Raw genomic sequence first — 26,381 nt, 5'->3', positions numbered from 1 at the left:
GCCGGTGCACCATAAACAAGAATAGAGGCCCAGTGTTTGCATAAGAATGTCCAGGATTTTGAGTATACACAATGCTTAACAAATAATTTTACTTGCAGGTGTCTCAGGTGAGTTCCAAGATGTTTATGTTCCCTTAAAAGGCTTTTGCCTTTTGCCAGGCTGTCTTTGTAAATAATAATTTGTTTAAAAATAATTTTTAAAAAAGTTATTGTTTACTGTGTTCAGCTCACACCCAAGGCAAAGACCTGGAGCCCTTGGATATTTCAGAGAGTGTTTGCTGGCAACAGACACTGATTGAGATAAGCATAGTTTATGATTAATTATCCAAGAATGTTCACACAACCTCATTTGGAAATGTCGTGGAATCCTGTGTGATGAGCACAAGCTTAACCTAAGTGGACCAAAGTGGAGGACCGACCAAAAGATAGTCATACCGCTAGCTGCGCAATTTTATTTTCTTATTGTTATCGTTGTTTTTTTGTTGTCATCATTATATTTGACTTTACCCTCAAAATTGCTCTAGGAGGATATAAAGTATGTACAACATACACAAAGCCACTCCGTCCAGATCAACTTTAAAATGGTGCTAAAACTTCTCCAGTCTCAGTTTGTTATACATACATAAGAATGATATTTAATTGTAATACCTCCTTTAAGGTCTTTAGTGGAAAACAATTCAATTGTAATTGTATTTTTGAAATAGTTAACTTTTAAATGAAAGCGAGTAGAGAAATAACATTGATCACCAAGATGAACTGTGTAAAAATAAAGACATACTGTCAAACCTGTTCCCTGTAACTGACACCAGTAGTAAAAACAAACAGGATTTGACATAAGCACTTGCCCCTGCAGCCATATTCCTAGGTATTAAACCAGTCAGAATAGTGTCTGCAGTTGAGTGGGACATACAGGTTGGATCACTGATTGTAGCCTATACTGAGAGAGTCTCGGGAGGGAGCACAGAGATGGAGGACACCAAAGTAGGAAAGAGGGAACAGTGGAGCAGGAAAAGGGAATATATTCTTGCAGCAGCCGGCAATGTGGTGGGCTTGGGCAACGTGTGGAGATTCCCCTACCTGTGCTACAAGAATGGAGGAGGTGAGCTCAAAACACACATACACACATACACACACACACACACACACACGACATGGTCTCACCTTTAATGAAAATCACTTATGGCAAATATTCTTTGTTACTGTTACGATCAGTCTGATAGAAATGATTGTACCTATTTGAACACAGAAGTTGATTTAATTTTACAGTTTTTTCGCTTTGTAGCAGAACATGTTAAGTTGATATTGCATGTACGATATATACTATAGCCACAGTCTGGCGTGTTTTAAGCCCACTATAGCTTTCAGGGAATGAGATGCAGTTTAAAGGGTAGTTCAGTGTTTTTTAAATGTGGTTGTATGGGGTACTTATAGTTAGTCTGTTACCTTATGGAGATGGCGATCAGTGCAGTCACTATAATGAGTTTGTGGGGGATGTCGCTGTAGCAGAAACCAGCATTGTACTGTTGCAGACAGGGCTAAAAGAAAAACGATTTTCTCCACATATATAAATGCTAGCCTAAAACCGGTCTGAAACTGGATTTTTTAAAATGCATGTTAACATGTTAGTCCAACAGAAATTTGACTAAACTAACACAATTTGACTAAACTAACACAACCAGATAATGCGGTTGGGAGCTGGGTTTCTCCTGCATGTCTACAGTCAATCAGTCTGTGACAGGTCTAGACCGCTGGGCATGCTCAAGAGTTTGAGCCTGGGAATTTCTCATTTTCACTATTTGACTGTGATCTACCTACCATCTCTAAGCGCCCTGGAGGAAAATTCTTATTTGTGAATTTGGGCTATATAAATAAATCTGACTTGACTTTAGCCTCAAACTTGTGACATATTGCTGTATAATAGCAGGAGGATAAAATAAGAAATATAAAAAATACACAGTGCCGCTTGGTACAGCTGTAGCTTTGAAATGCTGGTAAAACTTCTCCATTCTTTATACATACTTAATTATATTTAATCTTCATACTTCTTAAAGGATTTTCAGTGAAAGACATTCAATTGTAAGTGAAGTTTATTTTGAATAGCATCTGTGAGGGAACTTTGGGTCTTTAGTTGTAATATTAATGGTAAAGAATAGTGCATGTATGCCTATCTTGTGTGTCTGTCTCACAGACTCTAGGTCAGCCTTGGAGCCTGTTGGGAGACACTTAGGTCAGCTGTATAGATAAAGTCTCATCTCCTTCTACTCCAGAATGTTATGGTTCACTGTATTCAGCTCTGAACCAAAACATTGGTACGCTTGGTGCCCAAGCCGGGGAGGTGTTAGAGATAGCGCAAGGTTAATAGACAGCTCTAAGCATGAGTCTGGGAGAATCGAATATGAACAATTAATCTTTACCATTAATATTACAACTAAAGCCCCAAAATTCCCTCACATCATCTTCACAGATATAAAATCACAAAGTGCTTTACATAAAAGAAATAACAACAAAAATACACAATACACGCACCAATAACAGTATTAGAACACTAAAAGTCAAATTAGCGTCCGCAGACAAGTTAAAATTAAGTCAGCGAAATGAATTAAAGATTTTCAGCTTTTTCATAAATCGTTCACATGATTTGAGAGATCTCAGATTTAACATTATACTGGGGCGTTTAGCCGTGGAGTGCACTTAAAGGTCCCATATTATGCTAAAAGCACTTTTTAAATGTGTTCTAACATATCCATGGGTCCACGGTGTGCCTAGAGACTGCCAAAATATTTTAAAAAATAACAATCTCTCCTTTTCTCACTCTCCCCCTTTCTGAATCCCCCCCCCCACCCCTCCCCCCCCCCCCCCCCCAATATACTCCAGTCAGAATTCTCCTCGTTTCTGACCTCAAAAACTGGAAAGCCAGAAGCTTCCACTGTGCAGCCCACACCCCTATTTCTTTTTGGTCCACGGCCCTGATAGACAGAGGGCGAGGCGTATCTGGCTTCGCTTCCGGACAGGGGGCGGGGGGAGCTCAAAGATTGTATATTTACGAGGGGAGCTGCAGCTCTTTTTAAAAAATAGGCCATTGTGAGATTAGCTGAACATCAGCATAGTACAATAAATTATCTGAAAGTTTTTTTCAGCAAACAATTAAAGAAAAACGTATTAGGGACCACTAAGACCATATAATATGGTGTATAATAGAACCGAAAAGTGTATAATATGGGAGCTTTAAGGTCAGTACTAGTAACTGTCTTCCTCCAGCAACTGGGTCTTATGACAAACACTGTAAATGTTAATGACACCAATCATTTCAAACGGCAAATACCTTAGACAACACATCTATTCACAGTGTGCGTAAACATCTCATACGTGTGATTGGTTTTTGACAGTTGGCATGTAGAGAATTAATTTAATGGTAGGGTAAGTGGTTAAGCAGGTTGTAAACAATGCTAGCATGGTTCTTACTTTTACACAGCTCAACACATACACTTATTGGATTGGCACAAACGTCTTCACAAACATTACTCATACCCTTTATAGGATGAATTTGATCACTCTGGTGATTTTACAACTTTCACATGGTGTCACCACCAAAGAGTTCCACATTTTTGCATTTTGCATTAAAGGCCTACTTCACCGGTTTGAATATGAAGGTGTATTGAATTCTGAGAACCTTTGTAGTATAAATGTGCAAAAAAAAAAAAAAAAACGGTTCATCCTAGCCTGAGAAAAGGCAGAAAGAGTGTTTTTTTTTTACCCTATATTTCTCCTTCTCGTGACATCACAGAAAGAGAAATATAGGGTTAAAAAAAAACTTTCTTTGTAAATGTTACTGTGATGTCTTTTACTGTGACATCACAGTAATGTTTACAAAGTATGTTTTTTTTTAACCCTATATTTCTCTTTCTGTGATGTCACGAGAAGGAGAAATATAGGGTTAAAAAAAACACTCTTTCTGCCTTTTCTCAGGCTAGGATGAACCGATTTCAATTTTTTTCGCACATTTATACTACATAGGATCTCAGAATTCAATACACCTTCATATTCAAACCGGTGAAGTAGGCCTTTAAGACTAAGTACTTTCTAAACACAAAAGGTAAAATGAAATGTTTAAAGGACAAACAGCACGCAACCAGCTCATCCAAACACTTTGAACAAGGAAGGTTTTGTAGATGAGCATGATGCAGTGCATGTGAGTGAGTTTGGCAGAGGGAGTGAACTAAGTTTGGATTTGACCTTAGACTGTAACCTGATGTGTTGCGAGAAGGTGCTGTCTAGTCAATTACACGAGTACTTTATATTCAGTGACTTGGTTTATAAACGTGCCACTTGTATAACACGTTTTGCTTTAACCTTTATTAATACTCAAGAGATCATTGTGGGGTGACCCTCATTTCCAATGACGTCGAGTCAAACTAAAACGACACAAACACAATGGACCTGATTGATGGTTAATGGATGTAGTCAGTCAGTCCAGTGGTCGATCCAAATGCTTTTCCTGTTTAGGAGGGTGTTCTTCCATGGTGAGCACTAGGTTGATACTGTGTTAGGAGTGTAACTGAGGATGAATGATGTAACAAGCAGAGAGATGGGTAGAGTGTGAGGGTCAGTGTAGACTTGACTCCAACAGGGCCCTTCTGTTTCTTGGTTTTGTAACATTGTAGGTCAAATAGCTTTGGGTTCAGGACTAAAAAGGTCAGACAAAACAAGACATTTGAATACTTCACTTTGGGCTGAGGTATTCACTTTCTGCCATTCAATAGATCAACATATGTATTGCTTAATGATTGAAGTAAGTCCTTCATTAATAGTCCAGGCAAAATAGCATTTTTCATAGAATAAATTGTAAAATATTTTTTTCAGCTTGGATCATTTCTATGAGGTGTCCAGAACAACATACTAAAAGTCCTAAGAAATCCTAGTTGAGGAAATATGTTTAATTCTCATCAATCCGAGATGTGTGCCAATAAGGCTAGACACCAATAAATCCCAATAGGGCTATTATTTTCCTTTAGTCCTATCAAAATGAAACTTTACACAATGAAAGTATCCGTGATAATTAAAAAATGTTGTATTTCAACTTTCTTTGAAAATGAATTTTAATATGCAAATGAGCTATACACTAATCGTACATGCCCAAAATAAACCCAAATAGGCTTAATTTTTTCCTTTACTCCTACCACAATACAACTTTACATAGTAAAAGTATACTAGAAAAGTAACTTTTTTTGTATTACAAGTTTCCTCTTCCCTTGGATCTTTGAAGGTTCAAATTAAGCCTTTGCTGATATATTTTGGGTAGCCTATATTTGATTAGTGTATAGCTCATTTGCATATTAAAATTAATTTTCAAAGAAACTTGTAAGACAAAAAATGGTGTATCACAAACCATGCAAAGCACAATGCAGATGTGCTCATTGTCCAAACTGCCATTGCCTCTGCCAGAACAAAAGACACAGTCTCAGTAGGTGATGACACAGACTTGTACTCTTGTTGCATCATGCTGATCTGAATGCACACAAGCTGTTTATGGCACAAGAACCAAATAAATTAATGTATAGCTGTCCCCAGACAAATGTGCAACATCACAACTCTCTTCCTGAGATCCTCTGAGATTGTTTTCACTTTAGGCAAGTCTGACCTGTATGGGTTCACTTTGGTGGGCCTAAACTGACCTGGTTTTATCTGTTCTATCTAGTGCCGTCCAATTTCTTCCCTAAAGATCTCTCATTACATGTGTGTTTGTGTGTGTGTGTGTGTGTGTGTGTGTGTGTGTGTGTGTGTGTGTGTGTGTGTGTGTGTGTGTGTGTGTGTGTGTGTGTGTGTGTGTGTGTGTGTGTGTGTGTGTGTGTGTGTGTGTGTGTGTGTGTGTGTGTGTGTGTGTGTGTGTGTGCGTGTGCACAGGTGCGTTCCTGCTGCCGTACTGTATCTTTGCTGTGCTGTGTGGCGTGCCTCTCTTCCTGCTTGAGACTGTGATTGGTCAGTACACACAGGAAGGGGCCATCACCTGCTGGACCACTCTCTGCCCTCTGGCACAAGGTAAGACCATCACAAATAGCTAACGAAGTTTCCTTCAAATTAAAAAATCAAAAACCATGCTCAAGTTTTATATCAAACGTTACTCAAACAAGAGGAAATCGTATTTTCAGAGGGCAGCAGAACACTGTGTGTGTGTGTGTGTGTGTGTGTGTGTGTGTGTGTGTGTGTGTGTGTGTGTGTGTGTGTGTGTGTGTGTGTGTGTGTGTGTGTGTGTGTGTGTGTGTGTGTGTGTGTGTGTGTGTGTGTGTGTGTGTGTGTGTGTGTGTGTGTGTGTGTGTGTTGAGCTGGTTCAAAATAAACTAGCAATAGATATCAATATGTAACATGTTTTAAAGTTCTGTAATGGCAAATATTGCATATGATATATATATCTGGACTCAAATGTTAGAATGCTTATATCTGCAATAAGAAACATGGTATTTATCTTGTATAGACTTGTAAGTGTAATGAGATATATTGCATGTTGTTTAATTCTAAACTGAAATGTAGATTCCTCAAATGCGTATACAACAAACCACTCATACAGGCCACACCTCTTCTATTGTCTTATGCTCAGAACTCCCCCTGCTGTATCTTCAAACCATAGACATAATAATTATGTCTATGCTTCAAACTGTCCCCCCCACTGCCTCCCCTCACATGACTGACCAATTGAGAGCATTGCTTTGTTGTTATGGTGAACTGAAGCCATTGTTGTTGCCAGGATACACCTGAGCCCTGTACTATTTCTTGCCATTCTTCTCAGAAAGCCACCGCGGGGCTTCCTGGATGGAATGGACCTCCATGTTCTTACAGGATCCAAGAACATGAAGCCTCTGTTGTTTGATTAAATACTATTTGCTTGATTATTACAGCCTTCTTATGATCTCTTTTTCTCACTACAGTTCAAAAGTGATGTGTTTTTAAAAGGTTACCATTCAACAATGAGGCTTCTGTGTGTCCCAAGAAGGAGAGAGAAACATCCAACTGTTACACAAGCACAAACACAGACACACACACACATACACACACACACACATACACACAAACAATATATATACTTAATTGTTTGTTCAAGATGATTGGTTGACAATAAGGAAAATATCAAATGTCACCAACCTTTATTCAACTTAACATTCCTATGTCAGATTCAAGTAGTCAGCATTTATGATGACCTTGTTTCAAAATTGCTCTGGTGATTAAAAAATGCTCAGGCCATTTACTCCCATCTAAAATCTGGATGGGGTCTTTCTAATGTTGACTTTATGCATAACATAAAAAAAAATTTGAATTGATTAATTTGTACATGGACACAATCTTAGATGTTTTCTCTCTGTAGGGACTGGCTATTCTATTATAGTGATCCAGCTGTATTCCAGAATCTACAGCATTATCCTGGCCTGGGCCCTGCTCTACCTCATCTACTGTTTTAGAGACCCTCTGCCCTGGGCCAGCTGCAACAATCCCTGGAACACAGGTCAGTGTTGGGTTAGGCTGGCTAGATGGATGGATGGGTTCCTTTTTGTTTAATATGTTTTATCATTGGCACACACCATGATTTCTCCGGAACCACTGTCAGAAAAAAATGTAGGTCTCATGTCTTCATTCTTTATGTGAGTTCTTCAACAAGCTTCACAGCAATACAATTCTAATTGTGCAAGGTGAAAGTTCTAATAATTGTTTTTCCAATTGTTTATTGTGTAGCATATTTAGATTATATTTTTATGGGGGGAAAAAGTTACCCCTTAGCTCTGAAGAAGATTTCTGGTCTCATTTGTATCCATCAGTGTGACCCCTACAGCCTGTGTAACTCTTGGTCCATGTTAAGGCCTGATCAAACCAACATTCCCATGTGATCGCTGATATTAGGGTATTCGACAGTTGAACCTGTTTCCAATAGCAACCTCTCTAGAAAGTACTGACCTTTGAGGGGACGGAGAGCCAGAGAGGCCAAAACAAAATGTACTGCCCACCTTTTCTTTTTCTTTTTCTATTTCTTTTCAAAATTGTAATTACTAAAAGTAAGAAGGTGCCAAGTAAGCTGCAACAAAAAAGTGAATAAACAATAAATAACAAGAAGATCTTTTGCCGAAATACACTCAACCATCTTTTCTTTACTTTATTTTCATTTTCAATTCTGAAGACACAGGCTGCTAATGATTGAACTTTAAATTACGATAAGACAAAATGTATCACCAAAAGACATTCTAATGACCACTTCAGTAACTCCACTTAATCAACGTGATCATTTGCCCTCACCATCAACAGACAGATGTGTAGACCTCACCTCGGCTAACGGGACTGAAATACACACTGGCAACCTGACAGTAAACTGGACATCTGGAAATCTCACCAAGTCTTCAGTCTCTGAGTTCTGGGAGTGAGTCAGTCAAACTAACTAATTCCATATAGGGCAGCAGCAAAGGATCGCATGCATTCTGTTCTGTTTAGTGCATCTAACCATCATCACTGAGTGTGTGTTGTCCCCGTACAGGAAGCAGGTGTTGTCCATGTCTGGGGGAATAGAGGAGGTTGGTGCAGTGCAGTGGGAGCTCGTGCTGTGTCTGCTGGCCTGCTGGGTGGCCTGCTACTTCTGCATCTGGAAAGGAGTCCGCTCCACAGGAAAGGTCTGTCAACCCTGCTGTGATGCCAAACATAATACAGTATACAGTATGTCATTAGAATATCATGTAAAAGTTCATTGTTTTCCTTAATTTTTATTCAAAAAGTAAAACTCTCATTTATTTTACATTCATTACAAACAAAGTGAAATGTTTTACGCCAAGTCATGCTGAAAAGGGATGTAATATTATAGCCGTCAGATAAATGCAGATAAATGTAATGAAAGTATTTTGAATGAATTTTTGTAGATAATAATTATAAATGAACATGTCATGGAAGTAGTCATGGAATGTATCTAGAAATGGAATTAAGTTACATTAAATGTGCTAATGTACATTCCGCTACTAAAAATGTTGACTGTTTCCTAGTCGTAATTTCCGCATGAAGACAATGGCAATTTGAGGCTCCTACAGTAGTGACAGATACACTACTGAAGCATTTAAAGAAGAAACATAGCATTGGGGGAATTGTTTTTTCGTAACCAAAAGCCACTGATATTTCAGGTGGTGTACTTCACGGCTGTGTTCCCCTATGTGACTCTGGCCATCCTGTTGGTCAGAGGGTTGACACTACCAGGAGCCTGGCAGGGGGTGGTCTTCTACCTGTACCCTGTTCCCTCTCGACTGCTGGACATCAAGGTGAGACACCCCCGGACTAATGATGCAGCTTCACACTGTCTGCTTATGTTTGAGAAGTGGCATTAACAGTAAATGTCACTCCGGCCAGTTGACTGGAGATGAGCAAATAATTGACCGATTAAAATGTAGCTAAAAGAACATATAATATTTACTTAATGAGATATGTTTCTTCATCTTTGCTCATCAGGTGTGGATGGAGGCTTGTGCTCAGGTCCTCTTCTCCTATGGTGTTGCATCAGGAACCCTTATTACCCTGGGCAGCTACAACAAAGTCAAGAACAACTGTTACAAGTAAGCCCTTACAGAAGAGTTCCACCCAATACGGGAAGAATAAAGTGATGTTAATTATCTCAAATCTGAACTGCATCTCTGTTTGGGGAGTATCAATTATGAATGGCTTTAGCTGCATCTTAAGGTTTAAAATAAGATTAGGTGAATGCTCACCTCTGGTCTGTGTGTATGCAGGGACAGTCTGTGGCTGTGTTTGCTCAACAGCACCACCAGCTTGGTTGCCGGCTTCGCAGTCTTCTCATGTCTGGGCTTCATGGCTCACACACAGGGAATACCCATCGAAAGGGTGGTCGATTCAGGTACCATTCAAAGCCCAGAGCAAGTCTTACCGAAACACTCACATTTACCTCAACACTGCAAAAGGACAAATATCTAATTCAAGGCAATTGGGGAGTAGAACAATAGAAATGTCTCTTGTGTCCCCACAGGCCCTGGGCTGGCGTTCATCGCATTTCCTCAGGCTGTAGCCATGATGCCTGTCCCTCAGCTGTGGGCCATCTGCTTCTTTCTGATGCTCATTCTGTTGGGTCTGGACACACTGGTAAGGACACACGGCATAATGTTGGTAAACTGCAAATGTTTTTATTCAAGATACACTGTTACCTTTTTATGTTACGATGAAGCCAGGCTCTTCACTGACTCTGCATGTTTTAGGTAAGGATTTGGTCTAATGACACATGTGTTTTGTTAGTTTGCAGGTTTGGAAACTATAACGTCGTCAGTGATTGACTTGTTCCCGGCACAGATGCGCAGACCCTGGCGCAGAGAAATCTTCCTCCTTTTCTTCTGCTCTGTCACCTTCATCCTACAGATCTGTTTCACCACTCAGGTACCACACAGGCCTGTGTTACCTTGACTAACAATTAACATAACCTCATGTTGTTGGAGGAGCATTTTATGTGACACTACACACATATACTGTATGTGTACCTGTTATGTCTTGTTCAGGGAGGAGTGTACCTGTTCCAGCTGATGGACTACTATGGTTCCAATGGAGCTTGCATCTTATTTGTGTCTCTGGTCCAGTGTGTGGCTGTTGGCTGGGCCTTTGGTGAGTTGTAACGATACAATCATTCAATTATTCAGTGTTTTTAGCAGATGTAATAGTAACAATTTGTATTATATTTGAAAATTCCACACCTAACAATGTATGTCCATTGTCTGGTGCTGGGTGAAGTAACTATAATGTGCCCATAATTCAGAAAAGGGATGAAGCGTTGACTTTCTGGAGTCTTGGCTGGTTTTGATAAAGACCTTCTTTATTGCAACCTTATAACAAAACCCATGGAACCACAATGTGTGTTCTTCACACTTTGGTTTTATGTGCAAAGTAAACAGACAAGATACAGTTCAACATAACTAGTTGCTTCTAGCTGGAAAGAGACAAGCTCACGCCAAGTTCCCATTAGGCATAAACTCAGACTGTTGATCTTAATGTTGTGATTTTATGGTTGTTGTTGAAATGGTTACTAACCAGTAACCTGTCAATCCACATGTAGGGGCTGACCGGTTGTGTGATGCCGTGGAAGAAATGACAGGGCAAAGACCATGGCATCTATTCAACGTGTGCTGGCGTTACCTCACCCCTATTACCTGCATGGTGAGATCCACACAGCACTCCTAAACAAAGAGATCAAGGCAACTTTGTGAGAACACTAGAAACAATCACCCTGGACACTCTCCTTATAATTTTATTGTTTATATTGTTTTGATATATTATATCAAATGTTTGGAAGGAAAGGATTACATTACATTAACTTTGTTAGTGATTTAGGATAAGTGCATTCAACCATGTATACACAAGCCAATACATAAAATACACAAATGAATCATCAAAACTGAATCTGCTGGAAGCGCTAAATATTTACCACTTTCTTAACACACATAAACAATCGTTGAGATGTAGCTCAAGCGAATACATTCCATGAAAGCAGAGATGTTTAGGGACTAGGCCTTAGAACAACGATTGGTAAGATTTTGAATTGTTGCTGTGTTAAAGTTGAGGGACTTTAGAGTGTGAGTGCAGCCTGTTGGTTCACACACAGAAGCATTAGTTTGTTCCTCTGCTTTTCCTTCAAGGTTTGCTTCGTCTGCTCCTTCCTGGAAGACACGCCCCTGACCTCCAGCGGGGGTTATGTGTTTCCAGAATGGGCCTATCGTTTGGGCTGGGCCATGGCCCTCTCCTCTGTGCTTCCAGTACCCGTCTACGCTGTGGTCAAAGTCTGCCTGAGCAAGGGCACCCTCAGACAGGTCAGAGCACAACCACATCTCACAGAGGGTTCTTTTTAACCTGCTTAACTTTATAAACATTTGTTTCTCCCCCCATGAACATTATATTAATAGTATAAGCATTGTGTTGGTCTAAATGTCCTTTTCTCTCCTCAACAGCGTCTGTCGTCCCTGTGGCGTCCTGTTCGTCCCAAAACAAAAGAAGAACATTCACTGAATATAACAGAGATGAAACCAACGTTAGTCCCTTCCCCGGAGAAGTTATGAGTCACTCTGTACTGGTGGATTTCTGAGTATGTTGCCGGAGGGACGTTGAGTGTTTCATTGAGCTCAAGTCACAGTGTGCATTTCCTTCCTCCTGTTTGGCAGGATTTGAAACCTCCATTGGTTGAATGAATGTTTGTGTGCTAGCTAGCGTTTGACTGTTCTTCTTCTTCCTTGTCTTTCATTGGCATGTTGCTGAGAACATTATCGCTGCCAGTTGGTGTTGTGTATCGGGTGATATCTGTCTGTGCACCTGAAAACAAAACTGGTCAAAAAGCCTTCTCACGGGCGCTCCGGTGGCGTAGTGGATAGAGCGCGTACCATATTGGCTCCGGCCTTCGTTCCAGTGGTCGCGGGTTCAAATCCGACCCGTGGACCTTTACTGCAGGTCATCCCCCCTCTCTCTCTGTCTCCCCATTTCAACTGTGTACTATCCAATAAAGCTTGAAAATGCCAAAAAATAATCTTTAAAAAAAAAAAATAATAAAAAAAAAAAAAAAAAAAAAAGCCTTCTCACTATCTGAAACCCAGCTCTGAGAGTTCTGCATGGACTGGACTTCTTGAGTACTCCGACCGCACAGCCCTTTTCTTTTTTATTATTATTATTATTGTTTGCCCCCCCCAACAAAACCGGCAAGGCTGCATGCCGGTTCACACTTAAAATAAATTGTCTCTGAACCTGAAAAGTCTGTTCTCAGCTGGAACCAATTTTTTTTAGATTTTTCTTGAGAACCATGGGGGCGTCATCAAGGGGCGTCTCTAAGATGAGAAGAAGAAGGAAGGAGACGAAGGCAGGGACAATGTCCAGGCAGCCGAAAAAGAAAAACTGTCAGTGATTCGCAGAGGAAACTAAATGCTTGGTGGTGATTTGGGCACAAACCAAATTCCAGGAGGAGTTAGAGAGCATCATAATAAAGGCACAAGACGAGAGCCAGAACCAGAGCCATATCATGTGAAAGCCCCATTAGAAATGACTGTCCCAACCAGCTTTGGAATGCTACAGACTCTTTTGACTTAAAGTCCTTTATTGTCAATTTAACACACATGGTTAGTCACGCAAGGTAAGTTACACACATGCCAATCGAAATGACGTCTTCGCCATTCCCTCCTACATCTCTAACACACACACGCAGTTCTCCAGAAGGGGAGTGTCTACCGCAGCAGTCAGGTGGAGCAGTTTTGGAGGTTAAGTGCCTTGCTCAAGGACACAATGGTAGAGATGGTGGGAAGCGTACGTGAAATACCAGCCGGGGATCGAACATCAAAGACAATCTTTTCCCTGGGCGTTTCAGCCCCTCATTTACAACTTCATTTCTGTTATTCAAGTCAAACCAGTCGGTAGCATTCCACAGCTAGATGGGACAGTGAATATTTCTAAGATGTTTCCAAGATAAGGGTTAGGCGGATGGAGTACTCAAGAAGTACAGTCTATACTTGGAGAGAACACGCGACCAGTTTTGTTTCAAGTACATTAGCCTAACCAGTGTCGGGCTCGTTACTCAGAAAAGTAATATAACTTATGACTCGTTTCACAAAATGTGTCCTTAACCTACTCCTCAAAATACAGACCTTGCATGTGCACAGCTAAAGCCCTATTCTCAAGGGATTAGTATCAGTGCTCTCGAAAGGGCCGTGCCAAGTTATTCCTCGCGCCTGGTTTGCATTTCTTTTCTTATACAGAAAAAAAAAACCTGGGTACAATATGCCTCCAGGCCATTCCTCAACAAGGAATAATCTAATGCTAAATCCAAGCGCTTCAAAGCGTGCCTTCTTGTAAAGGGTAGATGAAGCCCCGGCACTATCGTCTAGTAGCCTATCAACTATAAATGTCTATGACTCGTACTCAGGAGGGCATCACTTGTACAGAAGGCCAGATACAGTAGGCTGTCTTTGAAACGGCCTACTAACGGCCTCCCTCCTACATACTCAACATATACTACTGTCTACTTAACAATCGGTTGTGTATGCGAGGTTAGTCCAACCGTTTAAACTGAAGTATACAAAAGCAATAAAGTTTTTTTTTAAACTTCTGTGTCGTTTGAAAATACATTATAATCATTTTATCATTTTGTGGGCTACAAGAAATTATACAACTTTTGTTATATGCATCATTCTACAAATGATCAGTCAAATCAATGTGACACATGTATATACATAAAGTGTAATGTTATCAAAAAGGAATATCATAACCATGTGTATTTGTAAACGAGTTTTGACCTGGGGTGGGTTTGAGCATGTGTGTAATGCTGATGGTAGCCAGTTGAGGTGAAATGAAATAAAATCGTTTTTGGTCTTCGAAAGATGTTATAAAGGAGACGACTTCTCACTTTGTAGCAGCCAAGTCATCTTGTGTTTGTGTGTGTGTGTGTGTGTGTGTGTGTGTGTGTGTGTGTGTGTGTGTGTGTGTGTGTGTGTGTGTGTGTGTGTGTGTGTGTGTGTGTGTGTGTGTGTGTGTCTTCGTTTGTGTGTGTGTGTGTGTGTGTTTGTGTGTGTGTGTGTGTGTGCGCTCGTGTTGACCTCCACTCTCTACAATGTATCCAACCTACACAATGCCACTGAAGAAGTTTAATAAAAATATATTATCTGAACTTTCCAATAATAAAAAATAACGAAAAAGGTCTACAACTCTGATGGGAGGTGACTCCATGACGCCCTCCAGCGGTCAGTAGGCTATTAAGTAGGATATGCATTATTATTTTAATTTCCATACTAGTTTAGAAATATATTTGTATAGTCCCTGGATTTTATTTCGAAGGTTTTGTACGGTAGGCTATTTTGATTGTTTAATAATAATAAAAAAAAGAAAACGAAAGAGCATGCATTATTGACAAACGGAAGTGTAGATGGTTGTTCCGGACACATGGTGCAGGGGGGGCGTGCCCAGGTCCGCTGATGTAAACACAAAATACGCCTCATCCCCCGTCGGAGAAAATCACAGTGGAGAGAATTGTAGAGATTAACCCGAATATAGGCTATCCTTCGTGGGTCGGGGTGGGGGGGGAAGCGCTCCGTGTCCGTCCGTCGTGCCGTGCGTATAGCCAAGGCATACTATACGTTAGGTCGACGCCATGGACTTCTACATCAATCTCAAGGTGAATTTCAGGGGAAATTCCAAAAATTTCCTCCTGTCGGGATCCGAGACCAAGAGCTGGGAGTCGATGGAGGCCATGGTAAGCGATCGGCACCGGGCCCGTTCTCCAAACAGCACACAGTCATTCTACTCACACACACACAAACACACACTCACACACACACACACTGCCGTATGCACAGCCTACACACACACACACACACACACACAGAGACTGTGACTGGTGACATGGTGTCGTGTTAAGGGAATAGCCTGCAGAAGCTGCTTTAGGAGAGATGCTACTGACATACCGTTGCTTCACATTCACGTCGCTGTAACGGTAAACAGTGTCACAGAGGACAGGGAGGATGCACTGCGGTCCGTCAAGGATTCATTAGCACAGTGGGTTTGTCGTCATGGAAACAAATGTACCTGCTCCACATAACCGCTTTGAATGAATATAGGCTACTCCGAATAATATCCACCATTTGAGATGTGTTCCTCTGCTCTGCTTAGCCGGCCTGGCATGTATGGTAGCCTGTCTCTCTTCATAACCTACTGTAGCTGCTGTGTTTAGCTCCTCACAGCATCACTGCACACAAAAATGACTGTGTACTGAACAATCAGGGAAGTGGTTTATCATTATCAGCACATTGTAATGAATCAAGGTGGATGTTTCGGTCTAATCCCAGACTAGCCTACACTGCTCTGTCTATTAGAGATGGGTTATATCTGATAGCCCACAGGCTTTCCCCTAGTGTATTCCAGTGCAAGGCAGTCCATACCCATGCCATGACAATAGGTACTATCTGTATTGTATCAATAATGTACACACAGCTATTGACATAAGCCACCTTAAAACACTGTTGTTATACCAGATAAGGTTGTGGCAGCAAAACCCATGAATTTATGGAATATACCAACAGCATGTTTTGTTGCTTATGAATTTAAGGTAAAAAAAATAATACTGTAATAACAACTTAAAGTTAACCAAGGCAAATCTAGAGGGCAGGAATCTGACAAACTGACTTTTTGCATGTATGGCATCTCAAGGAATGTTACTTTAAAGGTCACTGAGCTCCCCCCCACCACCACCACCCCCACACACACACACACACACACACAAGCTCACACACACACACACTCACATATTCACATTCACACACACAAACACAGTGTCATCCTAATTGAAATGTGTGTTAATTGTAACCAACTTTATTAAAGCCAGCCACCCTGAAGCTCTGTGTGTGTGTGTGTGTGTGTGTGTGTGTGTGTGTGTGTGTGTGTGTGTGTGGTGTGTGGTGTGTGGTGTGTGGTGTGTGGTGTGTGGTGTGTGTGTGTGTGTGTGTGTGTGTGTGTGCAGGTGAAGCGCTCGTTTGGCCTGTGCAGTCTGCAGCTGACCTATTTCGATGAGGACAACGAGGAGGTGAGAAACTTTGCTTTTCACAGTGGCCTTTGTCGGGTTTTTTGTTGTTGCTATTTTTAAACTTAACACTAATGCTGGGCAATCTCCCAGTTCATTGTACCCCTAATAATGATTATAAACTATTTCTTATGCAATACACCTCTGCACGACGTTTTTTTCATTGGGTGGAGCTCATATATATAATTATTTCATAAAACTAAGTTGAATGATGCCAACTTGGCTCTTAAGTTACTTGAGAAGCACTCTATAGCTATCATTTATTCTTATTGATATAAGTGGTGGTAGGTATGAAGGGATATCATTTATCAACCATATAAATTGGCGAGATAGATCAAATAAAAAGTAATTGTTCGAATTAGTGCAATTGGTGGAGTGCCCCTTTAATTCCCTGAACTGTATTACCAATTAACAATAACAAACAGATGCCACAGTTAAACAACAGAGTGACAATAAGAATCCATCCTCTCTCTTCTTCCAGGTTTCTATAAACAGCCAAGGTAAGCAAACATGACCAGACATGACACACCGACACATTCTACCAGATAAAGATTTTGATTTTCAAATGATTGTATTTCTAATAATGAATGTTTCTGCTTTTGTTAGGGGAGTATGAAGAGGCTTTGAAGGTAAGTTGATTTGAAGTTCAGTTTCTTTTGATGTGTATCTACTTATTTCAAATCCCACATTTTTAGTTCTATTCACTGTTTAAAATATGACGATGCTGTAATGACAAGGCCCCTTTTAAGACTGTATCATGTGCAAGACCATTTCAATATATTGGTGTGGGGTAGCAGTCATAGTCAGGATTTGGAATCAAAATGTGAAGAGAACATAAGGGATATGAACTATACAGCTTTGCAGCATACAGATTGAACTCTGGAGCAATGGAAAAAGGTTGTGTGGTCTGATGAGACCATATTGACCCTGTTCCAGAGTGATGGGTGCATCAAGGTGAGAAGAGAGGTGGATGAAGTGATGCTCCCATCATGCCTAGTGTCTACTGTCCACGCCTGTGGTGGCAGTGTATAGTATGATCTGGGGTTGCTTTAGTTTGTCAGGTCTAGATTTAGCAACAGTATGTGCCAAAACAAGCTATAAAAATGTGCTAAGGAGGATGGGTTTTACTTTCATTTCTAGCTGGTATTCATTTTCTCTTCGTTTGCCATGTCCTAAGTAGTGCTGAATACCGCATTGCTTTAGGGGTTGTCATAGAGACATGATAAATGCAGAGTGTACTTGTTTTTCTAGAGTGCTGCGCGGCAGGGGAACCGACTGCACATGAACGTGTACGAGACTCGGGGCCAGCCAGCCAGGGTCCCCACCACCAAGGCCAGCAGCGCCACAGAGCCCAAGAGGGGCTTCAGACCCCCGCAGCACTGCCCCACTCTGGCCCAGGTGGTCAGCCGCAAGGTCCAGGCTGCAGTACCAGAGCAGGGCATGGTAAGACCCTAAGCACACCCTGCTCATGGCAGCGGGCCTTTCTTTGTCCCTTTTAGCAGTAGGGCTGTGTATTGGAAAGGACTTCATGATACGATACGCATCACGATACATGGCTCACAATATGACATGTCACGATGAATTACGCTACAATGCATATTATAATAGTAACCCATGAGCGGAGCTTTTAGTTCACCATGCATTTAAAGCCTGATTTTCTTTTCCCTACAATAGTTAGATACGATACATACACGATAGTAACATTCTGTTCTTCTGTTGATCAGGTGATCTTGAAAGAAGTGAAGGGAACCAAAGAAGAAGACAAGACCCCTCCAGCCTGGTTCACCTCATACATGGAGAAGGTAAGAACACTGGGATAGAGGCGTCTTTGACACTCTACTCTAGAGTGTCAAAGACGCTACAATTGTGCATTTAATGAGAAAAGCATGACACCAGTTTGTAAACACTGCCATTCTGAGAAATACAGACAGTTCTGTGGAAATGTGGATAGGCTTAATCAAATCAAGTCCAGTCAAGTAAACTTCATCAACCCTGTGTCAACTCCTACAGGTGATAGTTTGAATGGCTTAACCGACATTCATTCATACATACAAAGTTACGCACTATAGCTTTAAGCAGAAGTGAAGTTTTCTGCCAAACATTGAGTGCTTTATTCTCACCTCCCTCTCCCAGTTTAAGGACCAGGTGGTTCGCGAGGCCGTGGAGAAGATCTGCAGGGAGTTCTCTGGACAGTGCTGCATCCACAAGCCCCTGGGGGGAGGGGGGGAAGCAGCAGCAGCAGCCGGGGGAGGAGGAGCTGAGGTCCAGCAGGTTCCAGAGATCTCCTCCTCCACTCTGCCTGGAGCTCCATCCTCCTCCACACCCCCCTGCTCCTCATGTAGGGGCCAGACCACAGGGGGAGGCTTCCAGTGCAGGTACTGGCAGCTAACTGGGCTACCGTCTATGGTTGGATGCACCTATTGGAAGCTTAAAGCTGCGAACACACTGCACTGGCCGCGCGGCGAGATTACATACAAAGTCAATGTACTAGCGTGTGGCCTCGCGTCCACCCAAGAATCGGCGGCGGGCGCTTGTGCGGCGCGTGGCCGCGCCTCATCGAAGCGCTTGAATCGAAGGCGCTGCCATTTGCGGCGCGGCCAACATATGCGGCGAACGCAGAAGATGAAATTATTTATCTTTTTGGCGTCGCCGCGCCGCCACGGACACTGCCGTCAAGTTTGGGTTCATATTATCCTCCGGAACAGCACACAGCTGGGTGAGTTTCACTATGCTAACTGGCGCTACCTTGGCTGAAGTACAACCAACAGCTAAACAGATGCAAAATACACATATTTGCAGAATGTATTGGAAGCCAAATGTCCTCACTCCACCCGCCCACCTCGTCTTGCAGACCAGGGTTCAACATAACTTTTTTTTCCTACTGGCCCGCCGGGCCAGTGGATCCGAGTTTTACTGGCCCCTTGTATATTTTCACCGGCCCTGCACACACTTTTTTTTTCTTCATAATTTAGTGTCAATAATTATAATACCTGTATTAGAAAAATAAAGAAAGATAACCAGATCTAAAGGGAATATCTATACTGTAACAGTATATATATTCCCTTTAGATTTGGTTATTTTTCTTATAGTTAATTATATGAAATGTTGATATTGCTCATACACATAATATAAAAACCAGGCAAACATATTGAATTAGAAGCCTATACAACTGAAAGTATGTTGAAAGAGTCGGCCAGTATTTTAAAGTCCAGTAGTTTGATGGTTGTTTGTATTCTTGAATTTGGGCAGTTTAATGAATAGTTCACCTGCAGAAGTCATGTTCAAACATAAAAAAAAAAATAAGATATGAAGGTCTGATCATTCTTTGTGGTGTGGTAGGCTGTTTTTATTACTTTCTCTATATGAATTAGGGATGTGAATGTGTCGACCGAATGACCGGTTTTCCACTTGCACTCAAGTTGACTTTAAAAATAGAATATAAATCCGAAAATCAGTGGGTTATGCCGTTTTTTTAAATGGGAGATTTCACCGTGTATGTGAGTTCACGTCTGGTCGTGAGCGCGCTGCAGGAGTGTCACTTCTCCATGAAGTGTCAGCTTCACATAAGAGTCCGGTGTGGGACCATTTTTTCAAACTATTGATAAAAAACAATGCAGTGCAAAATATGCAGCATAAGTTAAACGCTCGTCTAAGACTATGACGTTAAATCACCTTAGAAACACACAATGCCTTCGTCCGATCACAGCAGCGTTTCACCGTGTGATCTCGGCAGCGAGTGAGCCGCTGCGCAGATGAACTGTGGTTTGTGGCTAAAATAATAACCGGGGATATTCTCCCCGTTAGCGATTTCAATGGGAAAGACTTCCGCGATGTGATTGAATGTCTCGAGCCTGAAAACACAGTGCCAAACTGCGCGACTATAGGAACTGTACAGTGAGCGGAGTCCCTCCGTTCGTTTCTGTCTACAACCGACACAATCACCGGAGACGCATTCACAGCGTTTAAATAACGCCTCTCATTTGTATTACCATTGGAGCTTGGATGCAAATACTGTAACATTACGGCGGCATATTGGAAAAGCGCAGTTATCATTTTCTGCACACCTCTGCTGTGGGAAGAAAGGGGGCAAAGCAAGTCGACTCGCAGGCGGACGGTAGGCAGCTCTGCCAACGGAGCGAGAGTGCACCCGCTTGTTGCTCTGCCTGTCAAAACGCCCACGCATCGGTTGTCCACTGGCCTTTCATTAAAAAATATATTTTATATTAGGTTTATTATATTGAGTCTTAAATAAACACTGCTTTCATTCCAACTCTCAACGCGCATTTCAATGAACCATGATGTAGTCTACAAAAAGATACTGAACTGTGATTGGCCAGTCACTGGCCCGGGCGGGACAGTGACTGGCCAATCAACTTGCCCTGCATATGATTTTACTGGCCCCGGGCCATCGGGCTATACGTTATGTCGAACCCTGCAGACCACCGGGCAATCTCAACGCTGATTGGCTATCGCGGCGCGGCGACGCCAAAAAGATAAATATTTTCATCTTCTGCGTTCGCCGCATATGTTGGCCGCTCCGCAAATGGTAGCGCCTTCGATTCACACTCTTCGTTTGAGGCGTGGCCACGCCTCATTGACTTTGTATGTAATATCGCCGTGCGGAGTGTTCGCAGCTTTAGGATAAAAAGTGTCGGCTAAATGAATGTAATGAAATAGAATGCCGGGTGGTCCTGAGTCAGAGTCTCCAGCTTAACACAAACTGACTCCCAGGTTAGGTTTCATATTTCAGGGAAAGAGAACGTTCTGAGTGGTGTCAGTATTACTCTAGTCTTAGCATATGTAAGTGATACTGGAGATATCATATCTGGAGATGGCCAGGGTTATAAAAAAAAAAGATTTGTGTTAATTGTCTTGAGGCAATATAATTAAATGCTTGAGTCGACACAGTGTTTGATTCCTGTATTTGTGGCTTGTGTAGATGTTCTGTACTCTTAAGTCATGATGTCAGTGGTTCTGCCCCTTCTCTCATCTCTCTCTCTCTCTCTCTCTCTTTCATATCCCCCCTCTCTCTCTCTGTCTCAGTGTGTGTACCTCCTGTACTCTGTGTGAGCCCTGCAGTTTCTCTCACGATCCCAGTCACAACCTGGTGAGAGCCCGGACTCCTCTGTCCATCCCCGAGCACGGATCACCTGCCCCCGACCACAGCAGGTACCGCTACTTTAACTACTTTACCACTGCTCCCTGTTACACATTTATTTTTATTTATTTTTCAGATAATTTTTTGGGCTTTTTCAATGCTTTATTGATTGTGAGGAGAGACAGAAAATGGGGTAAAAAGGGGAATGACATGCAGAGAATGACCTGGGACGGATTTGAACCCGGGTCTGCAGCGAAGAGGATTGAGCCTCTATGGGGGGGGGGGGTGTGAATGAATGTTCACAGATCTTCGTTGGTGATTAAAACATCGATGTTCTCATTGAGGGGTTCCAAATAATATTTTCTATCCCTCAACATTAGCTGTTTGTTTAGCATGTCCCTGCTGCCTATAGCAACAACAACACACAGGTGCTGACTGTGGATGTGTGCTGTGGCCGTAGTAAACTAGATGGTTCATCTGTCTCTCCGTTTCAGGTTCTACCGGCGAGGCGACCGCAGCTTCCGTAAGGCGGAGAAGCAGCGTCTGAAGGCGGAGAAGCGCCTGCTGAAGGCCGAGGTGAAGGAGATCCGCAAACAGCTGAGGATGGAGAGGCGGGGCATACAGTGGAGCTCCTCCCATCGAGAGGGAAACTCCTCCCCCGTGCTCCTGCAGCCTCGAGCTACGCAGCACAGCAGCCCCGAGTAGGTTACCAACACAACTGCCCCGAGTTAGCTTACCCATCCATCTTTGAGCTAGCTAAAAGATGGATAGATGTAGCTTGAAGTTAAACAGCATTTAAAACTGAAGCTTAAACTATAGGATACATTGCAACATAACTTTAAGAAATACACAAATTGTGAAAAAGTAAGTAGCAAAAATGATTATGGATGAGTGAGTAGTGTGGGGGGGGGGGGGTAGAATCACTTACTCCACCTTTAAATCTCCTAGGGTGGGGCAACCCATAATCAAACCAGTTATGAACACTGGTGAAAAACAAACTAAAAAACATATTTTAAAGAGCAACAAAGTTTAGATGCAGGACTAACTGACTGTGTGTCTTGCCCAGGCGTCCTAAGCGTCCCTGTCCCCTGGTGGTTCCTGCCATGACGGCTGCCTTTCTGGACGAGAACCTTCCCGATGGAACCCGGCTGCGACCTGGAACCAAGTTCATCAAGTACTGGAAGATGAGGAACACTGGGACAGTCAGCTGGAGCGCTGATACTAAGGTGGGCTCTCTATACTGCTTTCTAATCTATAAATATATGATCATCACAGGAAACATCAGAAATGTTTAAATAACATTTTAAATTCCCCTGTAGGAGCTTTAAATAAACTAAAACTGATATGTACGCATCATATTTTGTCTGGTTTGCTTCCGGCAGTTGAAGTTCATGTGGGGAAACTTGGCGGTTGGATCTGGGGACCGTTGGAGAGAAGTGTCTGTCCCCTTCCTCCAGCCAGGACAGGTGAGTTGGCAGTCTGATCTTTGGAAAAGTCCTATACATTTTCCCACTAATTACACAGCTATTAACTAAATGAACTATTAATTGAAGCAAAATATAGTTTTAAGTGTGATACTCTTGATTTCTAAATGCTAAATGCTTTTATTGTGTGTGTGTGTGTGTGTGTGTGTGTGTGTGTGTGTGTGTGTGTGTGTGTGTGTGTGTGTGTGTGTGTGTGTGTGTGTGTGGGTGTGTGTGGGTGTGGGTGTGGGTGTGGGTGTGTGTGTACAGGTGGGTATTGTGAGTGTAGCGCTGTGTGCTCCTGTGGTGGAGGGCTCCTACACATCCCACTGGCGCCTGGCCCACGGCGGAGAGCAGTTTGGGCCGCGGGTGTGGTGCAGCATCGTGGTGGATCCTCTGGCCCCAGCGCCAGTGATGGCTGATGGGATACTGGTGTCACCGTGTGTCACACCCCAGGTACAACCAAACAGGACAAAAAAAATTATATGAATGCATACTTTGATTAGGGGATGTAATCGCTGTTTTTTCCCCATTGATTGTGTGTTCAGTTCTGAAATGATTTGACTGTCTCTTCAGGGGAAGAACCCGGTGGCAAAGGATGCAAAAGCTTGTGCAGTTTCTCGGGAGCAACCATTAACGTCAATGGACCATGAAGAGTACTACATCCCCTCTGTTGACCTGCTGACTGCACAGGTACATTTGCACTCATTATGTAAACATATTCAAGGTTTTTTCCACCTATACTAATATCTATACCTTAAGAGATATTTACCGATAGTTAGAAATGATGTGATGAGATGCGGGGCTCTTTCTCCTAAAATGCCCAATCTGATAAGAACTGCCAATATACTGACTTCATATAGTCAATTATGTTCTGTTTACTAAAAAACTCTCGTCCGGAAGCGCCTGCAATGACATTTACGGCCAAACCACATTGAACTCAAATGTAGCGATTCAAGTTTTAAGTGCCTCCTATCGGTCACACTCTAAAAACATTGCCTTCTACATTTCCCACAAAGCATCTCACCAGCATCTTTTATGACCGACATTATCTGTTGTTGCTTATCTCTCAGGATCTGTTGTCCTTTGAACTGTTGGACATCAACATCGTCCAAGAGTTGGAAAGCGCCCCGAACAACACGCCCTCTGGTAAGGAGACTTCTACTGCTTTCCTTGTGTGATTGATCTGGAACACTGTGAGCTTGTGTTCAAAAGCTCAAACTATGAACCATGCAGAGGTCTGGACCTTTAGCAGGTATTTTTTAGACCATGTAAACATTTTTAGAGGTTAAATGACAATAAAATGCTCCCCACATGCATGTAAAGTTGTTGATTTGTAGCTGCTACTGTCATAATTACAGATCAGATGTGGTTATGGGAACTGTAGGCCCCCTGACTGATAAACACAGCTGCATTGTGTATCCTCTCTGTCATAATGTCTTGGTTCAGACATGACTCCGTGCATGTCCCCTCTGCCTCAAGATGGCCACCTGCAGGACAAGAGAAGTCCCACTCTGGGTCTGATCCAGGAAGAGACTGAAATCATCAATAGCATCATGGGTAATGGAGTTTCTTATTCAATCTTTTGTTTTTTAAGGTCGAGACGCTGCAGGTGAACAGGGTAACATTTTTAACTTATAGATATTTCATCATGAAACATTTCCATTTGGTTTCCTCGACGGATTTGAACACGGGTTAGATTTTTGTCAGGCCTTTAATTGTTACATTTGTTTTGAATTTCACATGGAAAAATATGGCACCGTTGTTGTGATGCAGACAAAGCAGGTGAAATAAAATCATTTAGGGCAACGATTCACTCTGAAAGTTATCCCCTAGATTTCTAAAAATAAAATTAAAAAAATGCACTTTGTCTCACATGGTTGTCTATGGCCGTGTCCCAATCGAGGGGCCGCATCCTTCTAAGGACGCGGTCTACGCGGTCTATGAAGGCCATAGCCCGTGAAGGCCGAATCGAAGGCCGAACGAGCGTTGTTAAATGAGACGGTCCCCGCAGGTCTCCGTTTAACGAGCATTTCCGGTTTGCGTAACAAGCCGTTACCTTACGTGACGACTCGCCGCTCCTGTGCTGCCTAGCAACCCTGATTGCTGCCAAAGGAGACAGCTTTGTCAACGGAGGAAAAAAGAAAAAGAAGTTGCCTACCAGACGAAAAGAAAAAAAAGTACAAGAAGAAATAAAAGAATAGACAAGAAAAAAAGAAATGAAGATAAAGTTAAGAAGATGTTTTGTTATTTTTTATTTTATTTTATGCCATCTCTGAAAAAAACGCAATGAATCTTGGGATATGTTGGGCCGCGAAGGATACATCTGTTGGACCCTTCAAAACCATGAAACGAAGGCTGCATTTCTCGGCCGCATATGAAGGAGCCTTCCAAATGGTACAAGCCTTTGCGCGCCACTATGACGCTATCGGTCTTCAAATGCAGCCTTCATAGGCTGCGGCCCCTCGAATGGGACAGAGCTCTTGTGTAGAAACAAGTGTATAACCATGATAGGAAATTGAGGTACCTGATCTGTCTGTCATAACACTTGCCCTCCTGTGATTGGTCCACAGCTCATGGGGCGGGCTCTGGAGCAGAAGGGGGAGGAGTCCCAGCTCAGGAGGAAGGGGAGGATGACATCAGTGGGACTCAGTTTGTGTGTGAGACTGTGATTCGCTCCATGACTCTGGAGGAGGCTCCTGACGACACCCCCCTTAGAGTGTCCCACCAAGGGACAGGTAAAGGTGAGTCAGCTGGGGTGTTCAAATGAATTATTCATTGTATTGTCCTCAAGCTTCAGTCCAGTCCTAAATAGACCAGACCCATCTGGACTTAACACAAGGACTTAGGCCATGTCCACATGTACATGGGTATTTCCTCAACTATATCTTTCTATGGGGAAATAAATGTCTACTGTGCATGTGTTTGCATGTGATTGAAAGAGGAAAGTATTCCAGTGTAGTGTCTAACAGTGGACTGTCTGTTTGCCTGCAGTGGTGCGTCCTGCTGCTCAGGGCGGCTCCTCTTCCTCCTGTGTGAAGAGTAAAGCAGTGAAGACAGAGGAGAAAACCCCGGCTAACCTAAAGGCATGCCTCCCCTCCCCGCTGAAAGCCTCTCTGCCTGCCCCTCTGTCTGTGGGCCCCAGCTCAGCACCCACCCCCCTCCATGCAACCCCCAGGGCCAACACACTGCAGCAGAGGCACACACACACAGGTGACTGATACACATCACAAAATAATTATATCAAAATGATCAGCATGAGATTGGGA

At 42.5% G+C, this 26,381-nt stretch overlaps 2 protein-coding genes across 5 annotated transcripts in view; both read left to right on the top strand.

The window, feature by feature from the left end:
* Positions 1-906: 906 nt before the first annotated feature.
* On the top strand, positions 907-14,335 carry LOC307262826 (sodium- and chloride-dependent GABA transporter 2-like). The gene is made up of 14 exons (XM_080043820.1): positions 907-1,098; positions 5,901-6,035; positions 7,354-7,491; positions 8,283-8,394; positions 8,509-8,641; positions 9,140-9,274; positions 9,462-9,565; positions 9,740-9,864; positions 9,994-10,106; positions 10,257-10,394; positions 10,514-10,616; positions 11,065-11,165; positions 11,645-11,815; positions 11,954-14,335. The coding sequence occupies exons 1-14, from the start codon at positions 966-968 to the stop codon at positions 12,059-12,061; spliced, it is 1,749 nt and encodes a 582-aa protein (XP_079899946.1). The 5' UTR covers positions 907-965; the 3' UTR covers positions 12,062-14,335.
* A 790-nt stretch (positions 14,336-15,125) lies between these two features.
* nbr1b (NBR1 autophagy cargo receptor b) overlaps positions 15,126-26,381 on the top strand; it is a 16,194-nt gene continuing 4,938 nt past the window's right edge. For 3 of the 4 annotated variants that reach the window (XM_080044266.1, XM_080044265.1, XM_080044267.1), the window contains exons 1-17: positions 15,126-15,228; positions 16,492-16,554; positions 17,033-17,051; positions 17,158-17,180; positions 17,803-17,994; positions 18,276-18,353; positions 18,685-18,926; positions 21,595-21,720; positions 22,144-22,350; positions 22,716-22,875; positions 23,032-23,115; positions 23,383-23,568; positions 23,689-23,805; positions 24,186-24,261; positions 24,562-24,672; positions 25,686-25,856; positions 26,107-26,325. In XM_080044266.1, coding sequence (XP_079900392.1) covers positions 15,127-15,228; positions 16,492-16,554; positions 17,033-17,051; positions 17,158-17,180; positions 17,803-17,994; positions 18,276-18,353; positions 18,685-18,926; positions 21,595-21,720; positions 22,144-22,350; positions 22,716-22,875; positions 23,032-23,115; positions 23,383-23,568; positions 23,689-23,805; positions 24,186-24,261; positions 24,562-24,672; positions 25,686-25,856; positions 26,107-26,325 — 2,176 coding nt within the window. In that variant the 5' untranslated portion in view covers position 15,126. The remainder of the gene's footprint in view (positions 15,229-16,491; positions 16,555-17,032; positions 17,052-17,157; positions 17,181-17,802; positions 17,995-18,275; positions 18,354-18,684; positions 18,927-21,594; positions 21,721-22,143; positions 22,351-22,715; positions 22,876-23,031; positions 23,116-23,382; positions 23,569-23,688; positions 23,806-24,185; positions 24,262-24,561; positions 24,673-25,685; positions 25,857-26,106; positions 26,326-26,381) is intronic. The other variant, XM_080044268.1, reaches the window with a different exon arrangement.

This window comes from Ammodytes marinus (genome assembly GCF_949987685.1).
Source record: "Ammodytes marinus genome assembly, chromosome: 16".
Lineage (NCBI taxonomy): Eukaryota > Metazoa > Chordata > Actinopteri > Uranoscopiformes > Ammodytidae > Ammodytes > Ammodytes marinus.
Note: the sequence above shows the minus strand (reverse complement) of the source record. Positions and strands in the feature narration are given on the sequence as shown.

Bases quoted from the DNA above. Each gene is read 5' to 3' on its own strand.
- LOC307262826 (XM_080043820.1), top strand. From the start codon at position 966: ATGGAGGACACCAAAGTAGGAAAGAGGGAACAGTGGAGCAGGAAAAGG. The intron at 7,492-8,282 runs GTCAGTGTTGGG...CACCATCAACAG, and splicing joins CAACAATCCCTGGAACACAG to ACAGATGTGTAGACCTCACC. The intron at 9,865-9,993 runs GTACCATTCAAA...GTGTCCCCACAG, and splicing joins CGAAAGGGTGGTCGATTCAG to GCCCTGGGCTGGCGTTCATC.